Here is a 26,192-nt window from a genome sequence, read left to right on the forward strand (position 1 = left end):
TTATTAGCATTAAATGAAAAGTTTTCTTATAAAAATGGACCGTCTCACAGTATGAGATGATCTTATTCTAAAATTTGTGTAAGGAGCATGTTTGCCATTTTGTAAAAACAACATACCTAATATGGAAATAGATCAAATAAATTATATATAGAAATAGGTAATAAATGATCGATATCGGGAAGTAGTAGTTTCATACTCATACTATAGTTGTATGAGCTTTTTATAACGGTAAGAATGTTGGCCCAATGTCATTTAGGAATTTTGGTCACCATATAATCGAGATAATATGTTGTTATATACCGCAATGAACGAATAAACCTCATTTATAGGCGAGCAAGTCTCCCGTAAAACGGTTATACAATATCACATTCTAAAACCATATAACGAAAGCCTTATTATGGAAAGTGATGATTTGTGTAAGTTATTTTAGTGTAGTTTTTAGGTAGATAATCGCTTAGTTTTATAATAATGCTTATGTAAAACAGTTTTATACAACTATTGTTGTTTATATACTCCTATATCTATTGATAACGCCTGTTATTATGACCCGTGTATTTTTTGCACGGGTTTAAAACTGGTATAATTATTATTCACATTACCAAAATTAATAAAATTCTTAATTATTTTCCCTCATAATTTCCCTCCATCTTTTTCATCTTCCCTCCATGATGAAATTTTTCCATCCAAACATCTACACAATTCCCTCCCTAATTACAAATAGATTCCTCTACATGTTACATTTTAATTGGTGATGTATAAAAGATTCTATAAACCAAGTGTAACCGTAACATTTTCCCCTCTTATTCATGTTAATTATTTACTCATATTCTTCCAACGTAGCCCAAAACAAAAGTCGTACCTTTGATTATAATTAATTAATTAAATATAATCAACTAGTTTAGTGTGTCCATCATAGACAGAGTATAATGATACTATAAAATTAATGGAATGCCGTCAGCACTGACCTCATTCCGCTAATTAAACTATCTGCCTTAAATAATTAATAAATAATAATTAAAGATATTAGGACTAATCTACAGGGCCGTCCAATGACTTTTAAAGGCCCGGTTCTAAATTTTAAGACGAGACCCCTAATATAAAGAAAATTAAATTATAATATAAATTTCAAATTTCAAATTCATAATGTGTAGTACAACTGTTTTTGTTAATTAATCTTTACAAAAATAAGGATGTCCTCCTTGCACATCTAGAAGAAAATTCATCCATCAAATCTTTACAATCCATTTGCTCCAAGAAATCCTTCTCAATTGTTATCAATGCCAAACCATTGAGTCTTTCTTGTGTCATAGTTGAACGCAAATATGATTTCAACAATTTGAGTTTAGAGAAGCTTCTTTCCGCACTTGCAACAGTCACGGGAGTAGTTAACATTATTCTATATGCGGTCATTGCATTAGGAAAACAACCAAATCGCTTCAAAAACTTCAAAAGATCAACAGGTCCCATATTCTCCATAGGCAAGACTTCTCTCAAAAAATTAAGTTCCATATATAATTCATTTCCATCGACATCAGATTGTGCTTTCTTTAATGTGCCTTCAAGATGAATACAATGCAATTTTAAGTCGGTATCTTCAAATGAATTCAACCTGTTAGAAGAAAATAAAGAGCCAAAAATATTCTCAAAATCATTATACTGCTTAAACCTTGATTTTAGTGAAGCAATTGCTTGATCAACAATGTAAAAAAAAAAAATTAATTCTAAAGGATTCTTCTGAAGTTTGATTAGTAACTACGGATGAATCGTCTCGACTCTCATCAAACTGTTTCTTTCTTCGAATTTCTCGCCTTTGAGGAAATATTGGATCAATATCTATTTCAAAAGCAATCTTCTTAGCTTCTTCTATAGCATTAACAAAACCATTTTCACGAAAATCTTCAAAAAATGTTAGTAAACCTTTAATCTTTACAATAGCAACATCTATCAGCATGTCTTTTGATTGTAAATCTTTGCTCACCAAATTAACATGATATAGAATTTCATACTAAATAACTATTGCAACCAAAAAATCAAAGTCACCTAACTCATTCAATGCTAGAGATTTGGCCTCACTCCTTATTTTTGTAACACCCCCATTTATTTAAGGGCCTGGACTAGGACTCCTCAGATAAAGAAGGGTGTTACCATCTCGGAACCCGAGGCAGTAGATAACAAAGGGAAAGATAAACAGTACTTTAAATTAAAAGTTTATAAATGTTTACAACTGAAATGGAACATGTCTCAAAACTGGGAATAAAGTCTGATAGCTAAACGGAAATAAAGTGGGCTAGCTCTAAGTCAGGTGATCCATGCTCTCTCCCCTGCCAGCTCCAAATGTCTCAACAACCTGTCAATCTGCTCCCCAGTAAATGGATCATCACAGGCGTACATGAATACACAGGGTCAACCGCGAGGTTGAGTAGGTAATACGATATAAATAAAGAATGCAATGCTATAATCCTCCATTCTCAACTCCATCACACACATCCCCGGAACGCCCAGCCATACCGATCCCCGGCAGACTATATCAATCGACCGTCGTCGATATACCAGCTCGTAGCTGAGGACACCAGGGCAAGTCCTGCAGAACCCGCCTGGGCCTTAATCGCAATAATCTCACCTCCTCCAACTCCAACTCTGATGCAAATGCAAGGTATGAAACGTATGAAACAATAATGCTCAACAAGATAAATAAGATAATCAGATATGTCAAATAATCACCGAACATGTCAACTCTTTATAATCGTAAGAACTCAATCAGTGTATTCTCCTACCTGTACAGCAACGCAGCTCCAACAAATGCAATCCAGATACGCAGAATCCAAATAACTTCTCAATAATTCCAACACCTAACATAGTTAATTATTACATTATTATTATTAATAATTATCGTGCTTTATTCAAGCTGCGTCTTTACCAAATAACGAATTATTATCATTACGATTATTTACATGAAACCGCTTCAACGAACTATTAAATCAGTAATAACTGCTAATTCATATCTTATAATTTACAATCCATTAACCAAACCCATATTACTAATTTATCTAAATTACGAATATGTTATTTAGCGAAACCGTCACAAAATAAAACTCGAGTCAACCAAGGTCATAACCCACATCTACCACCCATCTACACCTCCCCTTCTAACACCATTAGCCACCCCAAACCAGGCTGCCCCACCGTGGCAGGTTCCCTTGACACACGGTGGCCCCACCAGTCCAACCACCACCATTCGACCCCACCATAACAGCCACCAACCTCCGCCCTAACTACCCAGCTACACCACCCGTCCCAACAACACCCCTGTTTTCGCGAAATACCCCTGCCACCACCACGAACCACCATCTGTGACACCCAAAACCACCCCAAAACGGTCGACTCTGTTGGGGTTAGTGTCCTTAACAGTTAGTGCAAGGACTTATAAACCTCTAAAAGGATCAAAGGGTATACTTTGTATCATAACCAGTTGATCCACGTTTATCAATAACGGTTGGCTTGCTAGATAAGTTTGACGTTATTGTCATACTGATGGCGGTGATCAACTGGTCCCTAAAAGTCACACCTATAGGATACGTTTGAGAGATGTGACGGTATGAAAATACTGTCATGTAGATGCCAAATTTGACTAACCAGTTAGTCCGAGTTTTTTGACTAATAATTAGTTAAAATGTGATGTTGAGATATAATATTTAATACGGATTAAATATCATGGGCTAATGCGGATTAACCGATTAATTCGTAAAATTAAATATAAGCGATTTATATTTGATTAATGTATATTGGACAAATTAATTATACAATACTGTTGTGTCGGACACGTATTAAGAATTCAACTAACCCGTATTATTAGTTGATGCCTTAAAATCCGATAACCGATAACAGTTTATAATGAAACCGCGTCGTATACACTTTGCGAGTTTTGGACCGGACCATGAGTTTAACTTAAGGAGAAAATGGAAGCCCATTTCCCCCTAAGTCCATTCGGCCAAACCGAATTAGAGGAACAAAAGGAGAGCTCTCTCCTCCCTTCCAACCTAATTCATTTTGCAAAAATAATTAGGGTTTTTGGGAATTGTGCCTCCTAAATTCCGGATCTCTCATCCAACACAAATTCACAAAAAACTAATCCCCTCGATATTGCAAGTCAATTAGGGGATTGTCTCTAGCACAAGGGCATTACTCGGACATCTTGGGTGCATCGTTTAGGAGGAGATTTGCTTTAATCTCTCATTGCCTTATTGCACTAGGACCGAAGGTTATTCCTACATCTTTGTCGTTTCTTTATGTTTATCGTTTTATGACAATATTCACATGTAAATTTTGCGTTATAATCCTATAATTAAAGGGCATTATACGGATATTACCCTACAAGTGGTATCAGAGCGAGGCCACGTAAATTTTTATATGTGTTTTTCATTAAACGATTTTGAAAACGATGAATTTTGTTCAAAATTGGCCACGGCTGCCTCCTTTTTGGTCTCGGCAATTTATAAAAAAAAAAAAAAAAAAATTGCTGCGTTTTTTTTGTGATTGTTGGAAACCGTGTCTAGTTTACACGGTGTTGATTGTCTTGTTTTAATTTTGATCTTTGCATATTGTCTATGTAATCGATATTCATCGCTATATGTTAAAGATCGGTTAAAATCATTGCTTAAAATTTCGTGTGGTACATTTTCTGGTTCGAAAATTCTGGAAAACCGTGCTTCATGAATCACGGCCTGTTTTTTTTAGTTTTTGCATTGATTTGCGTGCCACACAATTTTGTTAGATCGTTCGATATCTTGTTTTCGTGTTGTTCTTAGCGATTTGTTGTTTTAATCGATAATTACAACAAAATGTGAAGAACATGTCAATTGTATTTTTATTTTAATCCGGATTAGAGTAAATTGCAATTGTGTTTTAATCAAACCGTTTTGTTTTGATCCTTTTTGCTCACGTTTTGAGCCGCGTAAAAATTTTTTTTTTGCTTTTAGAAGCTCTCGGCAATTCTGCCATTTAAAAAAAAAAAAAAAAATTTTTTTGGCCCCTGGTACTGTTCACGTCAACAGTACAGAAGAAAAAAAAAAAAAAATTTCTGTTTTTTTTCTTTTTCGGCCCCTTTTTATGCATAAAACGTTTTTATGCTCTCGCTTGTTAGTGAAACGGTTCACCCACGTAAAATAAAGTTACACTAACATGATTTATTGTAGCGGATTATATCGAATTAAAATTAAGTTGATGAAGCGGTTTTGTCACATAATTTTAATTATCTTTGGTGGTTTGGATAAAAAATTTAACATAATTACGGAATTATGTCACGAATAAATTAAATTTTTAGTTGATGCATTTTGTTTTATCGTTCTTATATATATTTTGAATGTTTTGAATGCCTTTTAATTACGTATTTAATTATTTTGCAAACGGTTGTAACTTAGTGTGGCCTTAGTAGAACGTGTTGCCGTAATGATGGAACACGGTCTTGGTTGTATTTTGAGATCTTGTATCTCCATTTTATTTCTTTTAATTACAGTTTTTATTTAGAATGTAAATAGGTTTATATTTGTAAATTTTAAATTGTAATTCTTGAGAAGACTAAAGATGGAGACCGGATGCTCACTCCCGCTACTTGGATGAAGATGGAACATCAAGACAAGCTTTTCGGGTCCAACGGTGGATTCCAAAGTTGTACTTTGTTTTTTTTTACTAGGATAGGCCACACTAGGAATTTTTATTTACGTATCGCATTCATTTATTTATTTTATTGTAACGATAGCTTGCATCATATTCCGCCTAAAACCAAACCACCTAATTATTGCATGAAAACTGACACATATAGAGGTCACGAGTTAGTTTTCATTGACATTCGTATGTCACACGATCATGCTAAGCCATCACCTAAATTGATTCATTCACGCAGACGCTAGTTTTTCGTTCACTTAAAATGAATTATAATTAAGTTGATGGGATCTTCCTCGTATAAACCAAAATTGAGAACGGTCTTTATAGGTCAAACTCCAAGGACTCCCTTCTTCGTCGGTAGGCATACTATGACCCCTTCTACGTCGGGTAAATTGGAACCGATTGACTTATTTTATCTCAACACTATGGTCACTCGTACGATCCTGTGACTATGGTGGACTAATAGATAGGATTTACAGAAATCTATCGACCAAGAGTTCTTCCGGAAGAATTAGCTAAACAGTTGGCTTATCAATTTACAGAAATTGAGTCTTGGGATCACTTGTATTTTTCTTGAGGGAGATCAATTATGCAAGTGCGAGAGTCTACATGTTTTAAAATGAATTTTAAAATAGACTTAAATCACCTCGATGAGTTGCTTATTTCGTTTTGTTTTTCTTTCTTTTTCAGTGTAGATCACGATTTTAAACTGCTAAAAACAAATGGCTGGTTCAAGTGATAACCCAATGCCAAGTGCCACATTGGACCGTGAGTCCTGGCTTCGGATCTTCATGAATCAGATGAATCAGTCTACTCGACTGAAGAATGATGGATCCAACCATGGACCGGGAGGCGGCATTACGGAATCTGCCGCCGCGACGGAAGCTCAAATATCTATTAGAGCCACTCCGGCAAACCCGGGTCCCACGGCTAGAGTCTTTGAAATCACCAAGTTTAATGATTTCGTATGGAAGCGGGTGCGATTAAAAACGTACTCATTTTTGCAATGGAATCCAATTTGCAGAAACGCTTCATAGCCCATGGTGCAAACAAGATTTTCACCACGCTCACTAAGGAATTCTCGAAAGCACCGAGAATCGTGACCTATGAGCATACCACTCGCTTCTTTGATGCGAGACTCCAGAAGGGCCAACCGGTTAGCCCACACATTCTCAGCATGATTGAGAATGTCGAGAAACTGGAGACCTTTAACTGTAACATCAGCGAGAATATTGTTATCGACCGTATTCTTCATTCACTCCACGATGGTTATTCGCAATTTAGAGCGAATTACTATATGAATGATTTGAAGAAAACTCCCCATGAACTGCACTCCCTTCTCGTACAGACCGAGAAGGACATGAAGCTCAGTGGGAGCATGAAACAGGATGTTCTCGTTGTGTCAAACAAAGGGAAAGGTAAGGGCAAAGCTCAGGCAAACCTAGCAGTAGGTAAACCGAAGTTTAAGAAGTCGGGTCCAGGTAAGAGTGGGCCTGGTGAGTCGAGCAACTCATCAGGCGCGACAAAGAGCAAAACCGAAAACATGGAATGCCATCACTGCCACAAGATCGAGCATTGGAGGCGGACATGTCTGTTTATCATGAGGACATAAAAGCGGGTCGCGTTAAACCTGTTGGTATGTCTTCTTCTTCTACTTTTATTCATATGATTGAGATTAACCATGCAAGTTACGGAACTTGGGTACTAGATACTGGTTGTGGTTCTCATCTGTGTAATCATGTGCAGGGCCTCCGAAATCTCGAGCCTCTCGTAAAGGGTGAGGTTGACTGCGTGTTGGGAATGGAGCAAGAGTGGCTGCCATCTCAAAGGGGACATATGTGATCCAGCTTCCTAGCGGATTTGAGTTATCATTATATGATTGCTATTATGTTCCTAGTCTTTCGAAAAACATTATTTCAGTTTCTGCACTTGACAAACTTGGTTTTTCATTTGTAATAGAAAATAATGCTTGCATTTTCTCTTTACACAATATGATTTATGGCAAGGCAGTCTCCTTGAACGGAATTTATGTTTTAGATCAGACGACCGAAATATTACACGTAATGAATAAAAAGTTAAAGGTAGGTGATAAAGATCAAACATATCTATGGCACTGCCGCATGGGACACATTAATGAGAAACGCGTAAAACAGCTCATTAAAAATGGAGCTATCTCGGCCTTTGATTTTCAATCATTTGGCACGTGTGAATCATGTCTCATCGGTAAGATGACTCGTATTTCCTTCAAAGGTGTTGGAATGCGCGCTGCTGACCTATTAGGGCTCATACACACGGATGTATGTGGTCCTATGTCAATCACCGCACGAGAAGGCTACAGGTATTTCATCACTTTCACGGATGATTTAAGTAGATATGGCTATGTCTACTTAATGAAGCACAAAAGTGAATCCTTTGAGAAATTCAAAGAATACCAAAATAGGTCTGAGAACCTACTTGGTAGAAAGATAAAAACACTACGTTCAGATCGTGGTGGCGAGTATCTTTCTCACGAGTTTGATCAACACCTTAAAGACTGTGGGATCGCCCTACAGTTAACTCCACCTGGAACACCTCAGCTGAATGGTGTGTCCGAACGGAGAAATCGAACACTACTTGATATGGTTCGATCCATGATGAGTCACACGGTTTTACCTGATTCATTATGGGGTTATGCTCTTTGTCACCGCTCTAATACTTAACCGAAGTCCGTCTAAAGCTGTTGACAAAACTCCATATGAACTATGGAAGGGAACGGTCCCCAACTTGTCCTTTATACGGGTTTGGGGCTGCGAGGCTTATGTCAAGTGGAGACCTGAAGATAAGCTCGGCCCGCGATCGGTCAAGACATACTTTATAGGTTATCCTAAAGGATCACGTGGTCATTACTTCTATTCGCCAACCGAACAACGTGTTTTTGTTGCGGCGAGTGCGACATTCTTAGAGAAGGAATTCCTCGAGAATGCAAAGAGTGATAGAACCTTCGACCTGTCGGAGATTCCAGAACCAAACACCGAGCAACCATTGGAGGAACCTATTCCTTCAATCCCGGCTGCGGTAAATATTCCTGAGGAACCTAGGAGGTCGGGAAGAGTCTCTATTCCTCCGGACAGATACATTGGTATGGTCGAGGAACATGACATAGATGACGTTCTACTCTTAACGAGTAGTGAACCCGCAACCTATAAAGGTGCCGTGACCGATTCGACTCGAAACTATGGCTTGAGGCCATGAAATCCGAGATGGACTCTATGTATGAGAACAACGTATGGGATCTTGTTGACTTACCTGCTAAGGTTCGTCCCCTTCAATGCAAATGGCTTTACAAGATAAAGCATTCCGTGGAAGGTCAACAAGATATCTACAAAGCACGACTAGTTGCTAAAGGTTTCACCCAAGTGCCAGGTTTGCACTACGATGAGATTTTTGCACCAGTAGTCATGCTGCGTTCCATTCGGATTATCTTAGCGATTGCCGCTTTTCATGACTATGAAATTTGGCAAATGGACGTGAAAACCGCCTTCTTAAACGGCTTTTTGGAGGAAGAGTTGTACATGGTACAACCCGAAGGTTTTATCGATCCAGCACATCCTAAGAAAGTGTGCAAGCTTAAGCGTTCCATTTATGGACTTAAGCAAGCATCAAGGAGTTGGAATCATCGCTTCGACCAAGTGATAAAAGAAAATGGATTTACTCGATCGGTCGAGGAACCATGTCTATATATCAAGTCGAGTGGGAGCAAGATTGTCTTCCTAATATTGTATGTTGACGACATACTCCTGATTGGGAATGACATACCTCTCTTAACTTCGGTGAAAGTATGGTTGAAAAACCATTTCCAGATGAAAGATCTGGGAGAGGCACAAAGAATTCTAGGCATCCGTATCTATCGAGATAGATCACGACGGATGCTATCTCTCAGTCAGGAGTCTTACATAGACAAAGTCCTAGAGAGATTCAGCATGACTAACTCCAAGAAGGGGTTCCTTCCTATGTCTCCAGGGGTGCATTTGAGCAAGTCTCAGGCACCAGAGACACCGGAAGAGAAAGAGCGCATGGCACGGATACCTTATGCCTCGGCAATAGGATCTATCATGTATGCCATGATATGCACACGTCCCGACGTGGCATATGCATTGAGTATGACAAGTCGATTCCAACAGCATCCAGGTGAATCACATTGGTTGGCTGTCAAGAACATTCTTAAGTACCTACGGAGGACTAAAGATTGGGCATTGACTTATGGAGGCGAACAAAAGCTATGCGCAACCGATTCTGTGAGATGCTAGCTTCCAAACGGATCGTGATGACTCGAAATCTCAATCTGGATTCGTTTTTACTCTTAATGGCGCTGCGATCCGTGGAAGAGTTCGAAACAAACTGTTACAGCAGATTCTACGACCGAGTCCGAGTACTATGCGCGTCGAAGCTACAAAGGAAGCGATATGGATGCGTCAATTCTTACATGGGCTATCCGTAGTGCCTAGTTCGAATGACCCGATCACCATCTATTGCGACAATAGTGGTGCCATCTTCCAAGCTAAGGAGCCAAAGTCTAGCAACAAGTCTAGACATGTACAACGGAAAGCTCATCTAATCCGGGATTACGTGGAGCAAAAGACAGTAGTGATAGAAAAGATTGCTACGAGATGACAACATAGCGAGATCCTCTCACTAAAGCATTACGACAAGATAAGCATGAAGGGCACGTTAATTCCATGGGAATTAAACGTGTTCCTAAGTTGTAGTACTCTTTTATGGATTAGATTCATTCGTTTTTGTACTCTATACAACATCATCGTTTTGATATTTTATATATATATTTTGTTTTTCATGTGGATTTGTACGACAAATTTTGAACACCACAAAGTGAACTGCAAAAACATTATATTTTTTTAGTCCTTAATTGCCCACATGGTGATAACTCGGCAATTATTTTGTGACGTTGGTTGATGGTGGGTTCAACTAGCCATAAGTCAACAGGTTGGTGACCAATCACAGAGGCGTTTTATACGGATATTTCGTAGGACACAATTGTGACATCGACATGGAGTCCTAAATGTTTTACAACATTCGGTGCCAGGTCGTGGATAGGACCTCCATGATGATCCTAAGAGTCGATTCTTTTGACTATCGACTGTCTCTTGAGACTAAGGCGGATTTTGGGTGACTTTGGTTTCTTTCTCACGGTCATCCGTAACAGGGGGCAAGTAGATTTTTTTCGGGTCATTTCATCTTTGTGCTTAGATCGGAAGGAGTTCGAGTTGAAGGAAATATTCAGCCTTTATCAGGTACTCGATATTTCTCAGGGCCACTCGAGGAGTCAGAATCGAAATGCATGGCCATGCTCGGATACGGATTCGTTTTATCGGTTGAGTTACTCTCTAGTCGGGGAAACCACTCTAGATACAGATCGATTGTAAAATACGACCTTTGCGGATCAGAAGCGCAAATTGTTTTACATTGAGTGGGAGAAATTTTAAATGAATATGAGAATCGGTTATCGCACATACACTTGTTCGGACAAGTGGGAGTTTGTTGGAGGTAGTGTCCTCCAGTTAGTGCGGATAACGTCATTGCACATACACTTGTACGGACAAGTGGGAGCTTGTTGGGGTTAGTGTCCTTAACGGTTAGTGCAAGGACTTATAAACCTCTAAAAGGATCAAAGGGCATACTTTGTATCATAACCGATTGATCCACGTTTATCAATAACGGTTGGCTTGCTAGATAAGTTTGACGTTATTGTCATGCGATAAGCGGTGATCAATGGTCCCTAAAAGTCACACCTATAGGATACGTCTTGAGTGATGTGACGGTATGAAAATACAGTCATGTAGATGCCAAATCGACTAACCGGTTAGTCGAGTTTTTTAACTAATAATTAGTTAAAATGTGATGTTGAGATATAATATTTAATACGGATTAAATATCATGGGCTAATGCGGATTAACCAGTTAATTCGTAAAATTAAATATAAGCGATTTATATTTGATTAATGTATATTGGACAAATTAATTATACAATACTGTTGTGTCGGACACGTATTAAGAATTCAACTAACCCGTATTATTAGTTGATGCCTTAAAATCCGATAACCGATAATGAGTTTATAATGAAACGCGTCGTATACACTTTGCGAGTTTTGGACCGGACCATGAGTTTAACTTAAGGAGAAAATGGAAGCCCATTTCCCCCTAAGTCCATTCGGCCAAACCGAATTAGAGGAACAAAAGGAGAGCTCTCTCCTCCCTTCCAACCTAATTCATTTTGCAAAAATAATTAGGGTTTTTGGGAATTGTGCCTCCTAAATTCCGGATCTCTCATCCAACACAAATTCACAAAAAACTAATCCCCTCGATATTGCAAGTCAATTAGGGGATTGTCTCTAGCACAAGGGCATTACTCGGACATCTTGGGTGCATCGTTTAGGAGGAGATTTGCTTTAATCTCTCATTGCCTTATTGCACTAGGACCGAAGGTTATTCCTACATCTTTGTCGTTTCTTTATGTTTATCGTTTTATGACAATATTCACATGTAAATTTTGCGTTATAATCCTATAATTAAAGGGCATTATACGGATATTACCCTACAGACTCCCCTCCCTTGTTCCAACCATACCATTCCCAAGTCACGACTTGACCCAAATATGGTTCGAATTTGAGTCGAATCCCAGAAAAACTCATGTTTTGCCACTTCTATTAAAAACAAGTCAAACTGTCACCCTTGACCACCACGAGCCACCTTACCACCACAAATACGACCGACTACCACCCAGAAACCACCAAACACAACCCTAGGTCCGTCTAGTCACGCTAGCTAGGTCAGAAAATGTAAAACAATTTGGTAAAACCGAACCCTCATATCCTGACACCCCACCGTTCCCGATCAATCTGCCAGCCAACGGCGGTCAAAGACCACCTTCAGACACCACGAATCTAATCTTTTCAACCCCGAGAGTCACCCCTTAAATTTTGGTCCAATTCCGTCAAAGTTGAGTCAGTTTCTAATTCTCTTAAGACCGTCGCAAGTCAGCGCATTAAGAAAATAAAACGAATAGAAATCGTTACCTTGATCGATCACCAATCTCCACGACCAACTCCTATGCAGCCTCCAGCTCTCAACTCTCACGCCTCTCTCTATTTCAGTCTTGAGGGTGAAAAGAATGAGTAAGGTTAGGTTAGTTAGCCTTATATAGGATTAGAGTGGGGTTTACACTCGAAGCTAGTCAATCCGGTCCAAACCCGACCCATTTCGCATCTCCTTTCTTACACGACCCAAGCTCATCCCGTATGCATAAGGACTTATACTACGAACCCACATTATCATAATCCCAATTAATATAATTACTGTTTCATAAACCCCGCTAACTTACTCGTTGTGTTAATATAATACGCTGCTATACAATATTATAATCTACCAAAATACGGAGTATTACAGTCTTCCCTCCTTAAAGGAACTTCGTCCCCGAAGTTCACTATACTACCCATAACAAAAGCCAACATAAGGTTTCTCATTTCAATAAAACGCTACACAAAATAGCGGTATTACATTCTACCTCCCTTAAAATAAACTTCGTCCCGAAGTTTAACCCATCTTTATCTTAGTCATCTTAAACAGTAACCATAAACTACATCCAACTAACCACTTAACAGTTAATCCACATATATCGATATCCTCCATATGTCTAACCATTTAACCACCCGAGTTACTATTGACACGCGCACTTTTCTACCCCCGAAAAGAAAAGAGTTACGTCCCGTAACTCCAACTTACTACAACTAACATGACAACTATCATCACCAAACAACATCACTGTATTCATAAGGTCAATCTTATGCCATGAACAAGAGAGAGTAACAACTGCAATACATATAAAAGGAACTCCACTTGTAAACACATCTCATCAAAATCATCATCCAAATCCTTTCCAATCACAAAATATCTTATCAATATCACCACCCACTAGTTACTCTTCTACCAATTCTAGACAACACTCAACAATGTATACCTCAAGCTATTACATTCAAAATATGTCTCTTAACAACAATCGATCACATGACCAACATTAACAACAATATTACTTCCATTAAACCTTTCAGCAATCATACCTGCATGCTCAATTGGTCCTAACTACTATCATATAAACATACGTGTAACATGTGAGCATCATATTTAGCCAACAACTCGACACATACCATTCCCACAAAACATAATTATTAGGTAACAAGACCAGAATATATTTCAAATCTCATAACTATATTAAACAATTTTCGATTAAACAATCTTACCCTAGTTTAACTGTCGCGGTCGCTATAACATTACATGACAGTATAACTGTATATATACCCGATCACCAGTAACATTGCCCTTTACTATCATATCATAAAATAGGGTCTAACTGAAACAAGCAACGCAACTAAAGCCACAATTATAACTACGGACACATATATTCTCACAAAAGAAATTAGACATGAATGACATACTACATGTGTGAACATTTGAACATAATTAATATTACCATATAAACATTTATGCGGAAACCAATAAATTGACACCCGTATATCAACGTGCAGTCCCGAACATTCCCCCCAACATGCTTAACATACAATATTCCCGCAAGAGAAATAACGATAGAAACACAATTTTTATTTTATTTTATTTTTTTTTTGTTAAAAAGAATAAACAAAGTTAATGTTACCAACTATTGTAAGATGCGACCACATAAACACATTTATACACATATCCAGCCACTATAAATATAATAATCACACCGGAGATATTACAACATGTTAATTGTATCACTTATGTATTCAATTAAACTCAACTCTAATTCCATAATATATTTAACTCACTTGTCCCAATAATTAATATGTCCCAGCTCATTACCCCGTCTCATTCATTACTCCATCTCATAATATAATGCTCCAAGCTCATAATAAAATATTTCATTCATTATTCCGTCTCATAAAATAATATTTCAATCTCATAATATAATATTCTAAAATAACCAAATATCGTATTCTCATCGTCGGTCCTAGGCCAATGACAAAGGTTAAGTGAACTGGCGGAGTAAAACCGCAAAACAAATTTCAATCTCAATATCGATCGAACTCAATAATAATAAACTCAATAACCAGGGTCACTCAGGACCGTAACAATAAATTGGCACTCAGGCCCCATAACTCAAACTCATACCAGTAACCAAATCTCAATTTCAATGTCATACTGTCAAAGGTTCAAAGAACCGTGCTCAACACTTAGACTAATAGTCTAAGCTACTTACGCACGAGTCAAGGCCAAAGGAAAGGACAATTCGAATACAATATTAAATCCATACATCTCTTCCTCGACAACCATAGCATAACCAATTATCCATCTTAATAAATATAAGAATTTCCACTATTTGTCAAGTCCACACAAATTAAGGCCACTTTGCCTCAAACAACATCAACCCAGGCATACGTAATGCACAATACTACCTTTTCAATCACATGGTAACTAATCAACCCGTAATGTATATCTTATCCTAAAATTTATGCCTTAATTCCAACAATTTACATGACCACTATGCTATATACTTACTCTCCATGCCCTGCCCATTAACAAATCATACTTATCAATTGAAAATTATATACAAATAATTAACTACTATTATAGAACATAACAATTAACGGAAACACCATTCACAATTACGCTTGTCACATAAGATAAAGAAAATAGCACATACACATACAACTCCGAACAATAATAATGTTAGAGCCGGTAGAATCGTGTTGCCTTTGAAATAGAAACGATAAACTCGTACAAATTGTTTAAACCCCTTCTAATGAAATGTCATTTTAGGCCATACAACTTTACTCATGCAATTATGACAACAAGTTTATCAACTAAAAGTTCCCATTTTCATCACATACGAAGGCACATAACAAGGATCATGCGACTAAATTCACATAAGAACATTACAAGGTCATAACAATAAGGCTCATGAGACGGTGAAACTATCGTATTAAAACTTAACGTAAACTTATATTTTTAAAAGTTATAGATCATGCTGCAAATTCCAAAAATCATCAATAAATAATCGCTTCACTAACTTGAGATTTTTCATACTTTTTAGAAAATATAGATAATTAAATAATCATAAGAAGAAGAATCAAGTCCAAATATCAAAAGGTCAATTTATAACGAATTTTACAACTTGATTGGTCTAAACAGAATTTAATGACAATTAATCAGAAACTTTGCTCAACTTGCAAAAATCACAATTAAATAATGGAACATCAATATTTTTCGTGGCTTAACATTTTGAAAACTTAATCGAATGTTTTAAACAGTGAAGTTGGAATTACGCATAGGCAAAAAGCACGTTTTAAATGAGAATTTTACAAAACCATGAGTCGAAAGCATAACGGTGCAGGAAAATTCTGACCACTGTTCACCAAAACATTTATCATTCTCAAGTAATAAATCATTTAAACATAAAACCAACGACATGTCAAAGCTAACTCAAAAGGCTATCATGCTTAAAAATTTAGGTCATAGACAAGAAACAGAGATCAAATGGCATTCAGCTCAAGTAGGAGTAAAATCAGACAAAAACAAGTTTCAGCACTACATCCCCTTTACCATATTTCAAGCTCTTATAAGCACACCACCCACACTAACTTATCCCAACTTGGGTCTCACACTCCATACACACCTAAGCATGTATCCTATATCATCTCTTATCTCACACTCCTCTCTTACATCACAAGTATGTGATTCTTTGCCCTGCAACAAGAAATTATGTGACTGACTAAACTAACTTATGTCTAGCTCATCATGTCAACAACATTTCATGACCTACATGACTCAATCCCAAACACGCCCTAGACAACTAACTATGCCGCATACTCACATTAACTCCATCGTATGCATAGATAGATAACTACACTAGCATGGTTTCGGGGCAACACGTTCCGCATATCTCTAGACATGAATTCCTACTTCGCAGATAGGTCATACATTCATCTATTCCACATTTATACATACATTCAACCAACCAACCATCATTCAACGATTCCAAGGCTTCCAATATAGAACTAAATCCGCAATGTTATTACAATACATCCATTCAATGTCAATTCAACACACACATGGCCCAAGGCCAACATTTCACATAAGGTTCTTACCTCTTCTTCATCATCCTACACAAGATTCGTAACCACTAAGCTAATTGTCCCTTAAAGATAACTTATCTACTAACTACCCCATTCTCTCAACTTTCTCTCAAGGTCTCCGGTTCAAAGCGAGAGGGCAAAAGAGCACAAGTTAAGGGCGCCTTCTTAACGATCTTTGTGAGATCCTAACAATTCCTACCAGGGGTTCATTTTATTAGACACATCCTAAGTTCATTTATTGTTCATTGGTTTTAGGCCTGAGGATCATTCGCTCTGATACCACTTTGTAACACCCCCATTTATTTAAGGGCCTGGACTAGGACTCCTCAGATAAAGAAGGGTGTTACCATCTCGGAACCCGAGCCAGTAGATAACAAAGGGAAAGATAAACAGTACTTTAAATTAAAAGTTTATAAATGTTTACAATCGAAATGGAACATGTCTCAAAACTGGGAATAAAGTCGATAGCTAAACGGAAATAAAGTGGGCTAGCTCTAAGTCGGGTGATCCATGCTCTCTCCCCCCGACTCAAATGTCTCAACAACTTTGTCAATCTGCTCCCCGATAAATGGATCATCACGGGCGTACATGAATACACGGGGTCAACCGCGAGGTTGAGTAGGTAATACGATATAAATAAAGAATGCAATGCTATAATCCTCCATTCTCAACTCCATCACACACATCCCGAACGCCGATCATACCGATCCATGAGACTATATCAATCGACCGTCGTCGATATACCAGCCAGGCGAGGACACCAGGGCAAGTCTGCAGAACCCGCCTGGGCCTTAATCGCAATAATCTCACCTCCTCCAACTCCAACTCCGATGCAAATGCAATGTATGAAACGTATGAAACAATAATGCTGAACAAGATAAATAAGATAATCAGATATGTCATATAATCACCGAACATGTCAACTCTTTATAATCGTAAGAACTCAATCAGTGTATTCCCCTACCTGTACAGCAATGCAGCTCCAACAAATGCAATCCAGATACGCAAAATCCAAATAACTTCTCAATAATTCCAACACCTAACATAGTTAATTATTACATTATTATTATTAATAATTATCTTGCTTTATTCAAGCTGCGTCTTTACCAAATAACGAATTATTATCATTACGATTATTTACATGAAACCGCTTCAACGAACTATTAAATTAGTAATAACTGCTAATTCATATCTTATAATTTACAATCCATTAACCAAACCCATATTACTAATTTATCTAAATTACGAATATGTTATTTAGCGAAACCGTCACAAAATAAAACTCGAGTCAACCAAGGTCATAACCCACATCTACCACCCATCTACACCTCCCCTTCTAACACCATTAGCCACCCCAAACCATTTGCCCCACCGTGGTAGGTTCCCTTGACACACGGTGGCCCCCCCCACCAGATCCAACCACCACCATTCGACCCCACCATAACACCACCAACCTCCGCCCTAACTACCCGATTACACCACCCGTCCCAACAACACCCCCTGTTTTCGCGAAATACCCCGCCACCACCACGAACCACCATCTGTGACACCCAAAACCACCCCAAGACGGTCGACTCCCCTCCCTTGTTCCAACCATACCATTCCCAGGTCACGACTTGACCCAAATATGGTTCGAATTTGAGTCGAATCCCAGAAAAACTCCTGTTTTGCCACTTCTATTAAATACAAGTCAAACTGTCACCCTTGACCACCACGAGCCACCTTACCACCACAAATCCGACCGACTACCACCTAGAAACCACCAAACACAACCTTAGGTCCGTCTAGTCACGCTAGCTAGGTCAGAAAATGTAAAACAATTTGGTAAAACCGAACCCTCATATCCTGACACCCCACCGTTCCCGATCAATCTGCCGGCCAACGGCGGTCAAAGACCACCTTCAGACACCACGAATCTAATATTTTCAACCCCGAGAGTCACCCCTTAAATTTTGGTCCAATTCCATCAAAGTTGAGTCAGTTTCTAATTCTCTTAAGACCGTCGCACGTTAGCGCATTAAGAAAATAAAACGAATAGAAATCGTTACCTTGATCGATCACCAATCTCCATGACCAACTCCTATGCAGCCTCCAGCTCTCAACTCTTACGCCTCTCTCTCTATTTCAGTCTTGAGGGTGAAAAGAATGAGTAAGGTTAGGTTAGTTAGCCTTATATAGGATTAGAGTGGGGTTTACACTCGAAGCTAGTCAATCCGGTCCAAACCCGACCCATTTCGCATCTCCTTTCTTACACGACCCAAGCTCATCCCGTATGCATAAGGACTTATACTACGAACCCACATTATCATAATCCCAATTAATATAATTACTGTTTCATAAACCCCGCTAACTTACTCGTTGTGTTAATATAATACGCTGCTATACAATATTATAATCTACCAAAATACGGAGTATTACAATTTTAGAATCATTATCTTTCTCAGCCACCTCAAGTAAAGCCTCACGTATATCACCAACTTGGAATCTTATAGCTTTAACGCTCTCAACGCGACTCTCCCAACGAGTAGATGATAAAGGTTTCAACGTTAACCATTCTACATTATCTGTTAAAGTTTTCCATCTGTTATTTGAATTTGAAAATATTGTGTAAATACGTTGAATAATTCCGAAGAAATCTCTAGCTCTACTACAAGTGTTAGCCATGTCACATAACGCCAAGTTAAGACTACGACAACTACAAGGCATATAAAAAGCTCTAGGATTTATATCTAACATCTTTTTCTGAACTCCTTGGTGTTTTCCTTTCATGTTTGATCCATTATCATAACCTTGTCCCCTGACATCATCTATATCAAGACCCATTTTTTTTAACTCATTTTGCAAAACAACAAAGAGTGTCTGACCAGTTGTATCATCCACATTCAAAAAACCTAAAAATGATTCTTCAATACAAATAGAACTTGAAGAGACATCCACATACCTTAATTTCATTGACATTTGTTCTTGGTGGGAAATATCAGGAGCAGTGGCGGAGCCAGGATTTGAACTTAGGGGGGGCGAAAAATTTTAGGGGGGGCGAACGACTAATTTCATAAGGCACCCCAAAAAAATTTCGAAAAATTTAACTAAAATCTTCGAAAATTTCATCCGCCAGGGGGGGCGACCGCCCCTGCTAGTCCCCCCTAGCTCCACCACTGATCAGGAGTACAATATAATATGACTGAAAAATATTTAGAATCTTTTATCTTTCTTATGATTTGAGTTTTAACTCGAGATTCAAGTAAGAGTATTAATTCATTTTGAATACTAGGCCCAAGATAATGAAAATGAATTTTATCAGTAGTGATCCTTCGATTATGCTATTGGATAATTGGATCAAATTCACCTAACATTTCAATTAACTGCAAAAAGTTTCCACTGCTACTTTGATACAATCGCCCATTAGTTCCTCGGAAAGTTAGATTATTTTTTGCAAGAAACTTCACTAATGAAATAATCCTCGTCAAGACTTTGTTCCAATAATCCCTCTCTTTTCTAATTTGTTTTTGATTAGCCTTATCAATGGTCTTATTATTTCGGAGTCTACATTGCAACTCATGCCAATTGGCCATATTTTTAATATGTTCTGAACCTGTTTCATGTTCTTTAAGCCTTTGACTAAGATGTATCCAATCATCAAACCCTTCGGTAGCTAACTGGCCTCTTCTTGCTTTACTAAACACTTTACAACAAAAGCAAAAAACTCTATTAAGTTCTTTTGAATATACAAGCCACCCCATATCATATTTCTCTCCATTCGATAAAACTCTAGTATAATATCTATTAGAAAAGAATTTATTATTATCATCTCTTGGATCTCTTTCTATATTGAAGTCTCTTTTAAGACCTTGTTCAACTAAAGCATCAATCATCTTAGAAGTAAGAGCATCCCAATTTCTAGGATCAAATATATCAAATGGAAAATTTTCTTTAGAATTAGGAGATTCATCAGCTTCATTATCATTTCCAAATTGACGAGTATTATTCTCATCTTCTTCGCTAACAATAGTTTCTTCAACAAAGTCATCGGCATGATCATTTTCAATAGGCACCTCACTTACTAAATTTGCATTTGACTTTATATTTTCATTTTCGTTAGGCACACACTTGCTGAATTTGCATTTGACTCTATATTCTCATTTTCAGCAGGATTGTTCGAGTTTTTAATTACAAATTTATTGAGAGCTTCTCTTTGAGATTGAATTAACTCTTCTATTCTTTTTTTTTCTTCCGTTTTTCACAACCAGATTCACATTTTCTAATTCTTGTAGACATAATAGACAATAATTAAAACGGGTACAAAGTAGCAAAGAACGAAATAACCTGAGATTCTCGGACAATTAGACAATCAGAAAATATGATTCACTGATCCACTAATTTGAATTCAGGGAAGCCAGAAGCATCAACCTTGAAACAAGACAATCGGAAGGTATTAGGTAAAAAATTAGAAAACAAATAGTCGAAATAAAATTTCTAAACTAGCAGTATGAATGTATGATTGTATATTAAAAGAACATAATTTTATTAATTAAAAAATACTCACATATTTTGATAATTGGAATTTATAAACTATAATTGATGGAGATGAATAGAGATAATAAGCAAAAAATAACTTGAAAATCAAATATAATAACGATTACAAGCAATTTATTGGGGGAACTTACCTATTTTATTAATTGGGATTTGGGAATCATGGGGAAGAAGGAACCGTTGACCCTTGATTTTCCTAATTTTTCTCCTTTTGATTGTGTGGTGTGTGTTTGTCTAATTGTAAAGTAGTTTTTTAATTTTTTTTATTTAGTTAACAGGCTGCAATAAATTTGGGCCCCTTATATTTATGGGCCCATGTTCCTAGAACTGGCTGAACTTGCCATATAACGTGCCTGCTAATCTATATCTATTTATCTATATATATATATATATAATAATAAAACAAAAACCTCTAAACATTTCATTTCCCGCCTAACTTTACATTAACTAAAAGATTGGATATAGATCCAATTATGCTAAAGCCCATGAAAACCAACCCTGCTTGCGTCCTTTTTATGTATCTTTCTCATTTTTCCAATATCTCAATTCTCAAGCAATTAATAAAATTTCTAATCTTATCTAATATCTCAATTGTTTTATATAATAATAAAACAAAAATCTCTAAACATTTCATTTCCCTCCTAACTTTACATTGACTAAGGCTCCGTTTGACAAGACATTTCAGGCATCTGATTTGGTCAAAGTAGCTTATTTGACCAAAATTTCAGGTACTTTATTTTTTTGCAAGCGTTTGGCAAACAACTTATTTAACCAAATAAGCTACCTGAAATGAAATGCTATCTAGGGTAGCATTTGAGATTTCAGGTACCTGATTTGATTTGATTTTCCGTTTTTACCCCTTAAATCTTTACTATTAAATAATTATCATATCCTTTTACGTCATTTCATTAAAATCAGTTAGCTTTTCAGTTAGTTTGCCAAACATTTTGTTTATATCATCAACTACCTTATCAGTTCGTAATTTTCAGCTACCTTATCAGTTACCTTTTCAGGTTTCAGTTAGCTTTTCAGTTTTTAGCTACCTTTTCAGATTCCAGCTACCTTTTCAGGTAGTTTTACCAAACAGAGCCTAAAAGATTGGATATAGATCCCATTATGCTGCTAAAGTCCATGAAAACCAACCCTGCTTGCGTCCTTTTTATGTATCTTTCTCATTTTTCTAATATCTCAATTCTCAAGCAATTAATAAAACTTCTAATCATATCTTCCGTCGCAATTTTTTTAACTCATAAATCATAAAAAGCATAAAAATTAATTAGTTAGTCTCCCTTAAGAGTTATAGACGTAGGTGTCCTTCTAACATTAAAACTGGTCAATATCATTCCACTTAAGCATTTTAAATAATTTATTTTATTTTTTCCTATATATTCTACTTTTATCTTATTATTCATATTATTTGACCCGTGATAAATTCACCCGTCTTAAACAAAATTTAATTTAAAAATATATGGCTTCTTCCAACACAATTCCCTTCATCGTGAAGTTATACTCACGACATCCGCAATTCCTTGAAAATGAAAGAAATAATTGTGTCATGTCTACCTCTAATTGCAAAAGTGAATCACTTAATCCTTGCTAATCATTGCTTAACATCATCATTTCAGAGTTGCCATATTAGATTGATAATAAAACGTCATTTAGATATGAATTAATGAACTATCACATTCAAATCAATTAGCGTTATATGAGTTTAATGTGAATGACATTTTCTCCTTAAGAGATATGTGAATAACAGTTTTGGGCCATGATATATGAGATTATAGGAGTAATTTATGCTGCTACTACAAAGAGGATGTAAAGCCCTGTTTTTTTTACTTAATTTCAGTTCATATCAGTTCAGTTCAGTTCAGCTTAGCTTCATTCAGCTCAATTCAGTTCATCTTCTCTCTTTACAAATTAACTCTTTACTTCAGTTCAGTTCAGATCCATTTAGTTCAGTTTAGTTCAGCTCTATTAAGTTCAGTTCAGTTCAGACAATTTCAGTCCAAAAAATTAAGGCCTTAGAAAGCAGACCATGATGAAATTAATTTTTATTATTGTCGATCATTTCACAAATGAATTTGTTAGTCAGTATTGTATATTGTAAATATTATAGTAGATAATATCTCTATATTCCTTTGTAATCTTGTAACCATAATTAGGTAGACATATCCTACTTCTTAGGAATGTAATTAGCTAAGTTAGGTTGGATACTAACTATATATTTCTAATGGAATGCAAACCCTAGCAAGGGATTTACATCGACTAACATGGTATCGAGCTAAAAGAAGAAAATTTCGATCTTCTTCTTCGACTCCTGTGCCTCGTCCTCCATTGTATTTTTTCGAAAATATTGTCACATCATGACTAAAGAGGACTCATCATCTTCCTCAAAACCTCCCCTCCATCCCGTATATACAGTTACCAACATCCAAAATAAAGTTCGTGTTCTCGATGGCACGAAGGTCACATACGCATCATGGGTTCGCCTCTTCAAGCTTCATGCTCTGGATCACGATGTTTTGTCACATATTGATGGAACCGATGCCCCAGCCAAAACCGATGAGGCTTATGCCTCATGGGTGAAGATAGATGCACATGTGATCCAATGGATATATGGTAACCTCAGCGACGAACTCCTTCCGCGTGTGTTAGAAGACGAATCTACTGCTCGTGAAGCCTGGCTACGGGTGGAGAACATCTTCAACAACAATAAAGGGGCTCGTGCTGCTGCTCTTGAGGCCGAGTTCAATGCACTCCGTCTCGAACACCTGCCGTCACTAGAGGCATATTGTCAGCGCCTCCGTGAATTGGCCGGGATGCTCAAAGATGTCGACGCCGCCGTCACTGACTGACGCCTTGTCATTCAACTGGTACGTGGCCTACCTGGTTAATATGATACTGTCGCATCGTATATTAATCAGACCTCACCTAGTTTTGAGACTGCTCGTAGTATGCTAGAATTAGAATTGCATAGAAAATCTGGCCGTGAAGAACCTGCCACCGCCCTACCCGCACCGGCTGCCCCTACCTCTGACCAGTGGACCGAACCCCCTCCTCAGGCCACATCGGGTCCTCCACGATAATCCAATAATAATAATCGAAATAACAACAACAATAATAATCGTTATTATCGCCGATCAAACAACAAGAGTAATAATAGACATAATAATTATCAAGGCAGTAGGCAACAACAAACCCCTGCCTCCACCCAAAACCAAGCCCAAATGCCCACCTAATGGGGCCCGCCACCCAACTGGCCCTCGCCATGGGCTCCCCCACCCTACCCGTACCCATCTTACCCCGGCTGGGTTCCCTGTCCTACTCAACCCCCTCGATCACAGTACAATAGTGTTGGAATATGTGTCCTCCGACAATAATGCGATCACAACTGTTGATCATGATGATCACATGTTTAAGTCTCATTTTAAAAGAATACAATTGGGAAGTATATTTTACTGTCAACTGGTCCACACATATCGGTAATGATTGGCTGACTAGATTTTGACATTACTGTCGTGCGACGGTGGTGATCAGTTGATCCCCTAGGTCATACCTAAAGGATATTACTCTTAATTGATCATTTAATTAATCGTATAACGTTACGAATTAAATAAATTACTTGAAAATTGACGGACGATTTTGGAAGTAAAATTTACGTATCTCATTATAATCTGATTAAATAAGATACGGTCTAAGTGATCAAATTGTTTTATTACTTGAATGAAATTATTGTTTAAGGAAACAATTGAAATTGAATGAATTATTATAAATACAAGATGTTGTGATTTATAAATTGGTAAATTATTTTGGTACAAGTAATTGTGAATTACTAAGTCAATTTTGTATATGACGTATTTTTATTAATACGTTGATTTTTAATATGTTAAAAATACATAACATTTTTACATAACATGTAACATGTGACAAATTGACAAAGATAAAATGGAATCCATTTTATCTCAATTTGGACCGAAATATTGGGAGGAATTAACATATATATTATGTTGATTAAGTTAATGGAAAGCATAATGATGTTAGCCTAATACTAGCCATGCATACCTACACAATCTTGTAAAGACCAAATTGTGCATGCATTGGCCACTCTTCCTCACCCTACCCGGTTTTGGACAAAAGAGGAGCCAAGGGTTTTCTCTTATTTCTCCAATATACACTACATGCAATATCTAGTGTAATAACAATTCATTCTAACATCACAATAATATTTTTAGAGAGATAAAAATATTCTCTTCCTTCTTCTTCCTCCTCTTGACCGAAATATAGAGAGGACCAAAATATTTTGGGTCAATTTTATTTAAAAAGATTAATGTTATTCTAGTATTAATAATATTAATTTTATTAAGGGTATATCGTGGGTATCATTCCTTGGGAGGGATTCTATATTTGAGTCCTTGCTCATCCATTGAGGAAAGCACAAGAAAAAAAGAGAAGAAGATCTCTTTTGTGCCCATATAAACCGAAATACCAATGTAAGATAAAGATTTCTTCCTTTAAATAGTTTATAGTTTGCATGCATAAGATCACTAATTAATTTTATGACTAAATTAATATAAATCATATATGAATATGTTGAGTATATAGATCTACTTTTCCAACAATCGGTATCAGAGCCTTGGTTGTTTGCATGCAAATCGGTTAAAAGTTTTTCCGAGTTATACAATTAACATATAAAACTTGTTTAATTTTGTGTTATTATGATATATCACGAAAATCATTATGCATATTAAAGTTTCTGGTCCTAAAATGTTATTAGGATATTTTGGTTAATTTATGGATTTTTATTGTTCATATTATACAATAATGGCATTAAAAATATGAT

General features: G+C 37.0%; 1 protein-coding gene and 1 long non-coding RNA gene across 2 annotated transcripts; one reads left to right on the forward strand and one right to left on the reverse strand.

The window, feature by feature from the left end:
* Nucleotides 1-1,100: 1,100 nt before the first annotated feature.
* On the reverse strand, nucleotides 1,101-21,462 carry LOC141626865 (uncharacterized). Its single transcript, XR_012536444.1, has 5 exons — nucleotides 21,366-21,462; nucleotides 21,146-21,229; nucleotides 17,787-17,861; nucleotides 2,775-2,849; nucleotides 1,101-1,609 (listed from the first exon to the last, which is right to left on the reverse strand). It is a non-coding gene; the product is annotated as an uncharacterized LOC141626865 (long non-coding RNA).
* A 2,253-nt stretch (nucleotides 21,463-23,715) lies between these two features.
* Nucleotides 23,716-24,207, forward strand: LOC141630028 (uncharacterized). The gene has a single exon (XM_074442920.1). It carries the CDS (start codon nucleotides 23,716-23,718, stop codon nucleotides 24,205-24,207), a length of 492 nt encoding a protein of 163 aa, XP_074299021.1.
* Nucleotides 24,208-26,192: the final 1,985 nt, after the last annotated feature.

Source organism: Silene latifolia, chromosome Y (genome assembly GCF_048544455.1).
Source record: "Silene latifolia isolate original U9 population chromosome Y, ASM4854445v1, whole genome shotgun sequence".
Taxonomy (NCBI): Eukaryota; Viridiplantae; Streptophyta; class Magnoliopsida; order Caryophyllales; family Caryophyllaceae; genus Silene; species Silene latifolia.

What these genes read in the sequence shown, in the direction of transcription:
- LOC141630028 (XM_074442920.1), top strand. Translation starts at nt 23,716, where the DNA reads ATGACTAAAGAGGACTCATCATCTTCCTCAAAACCTCCCCTCCATCCC.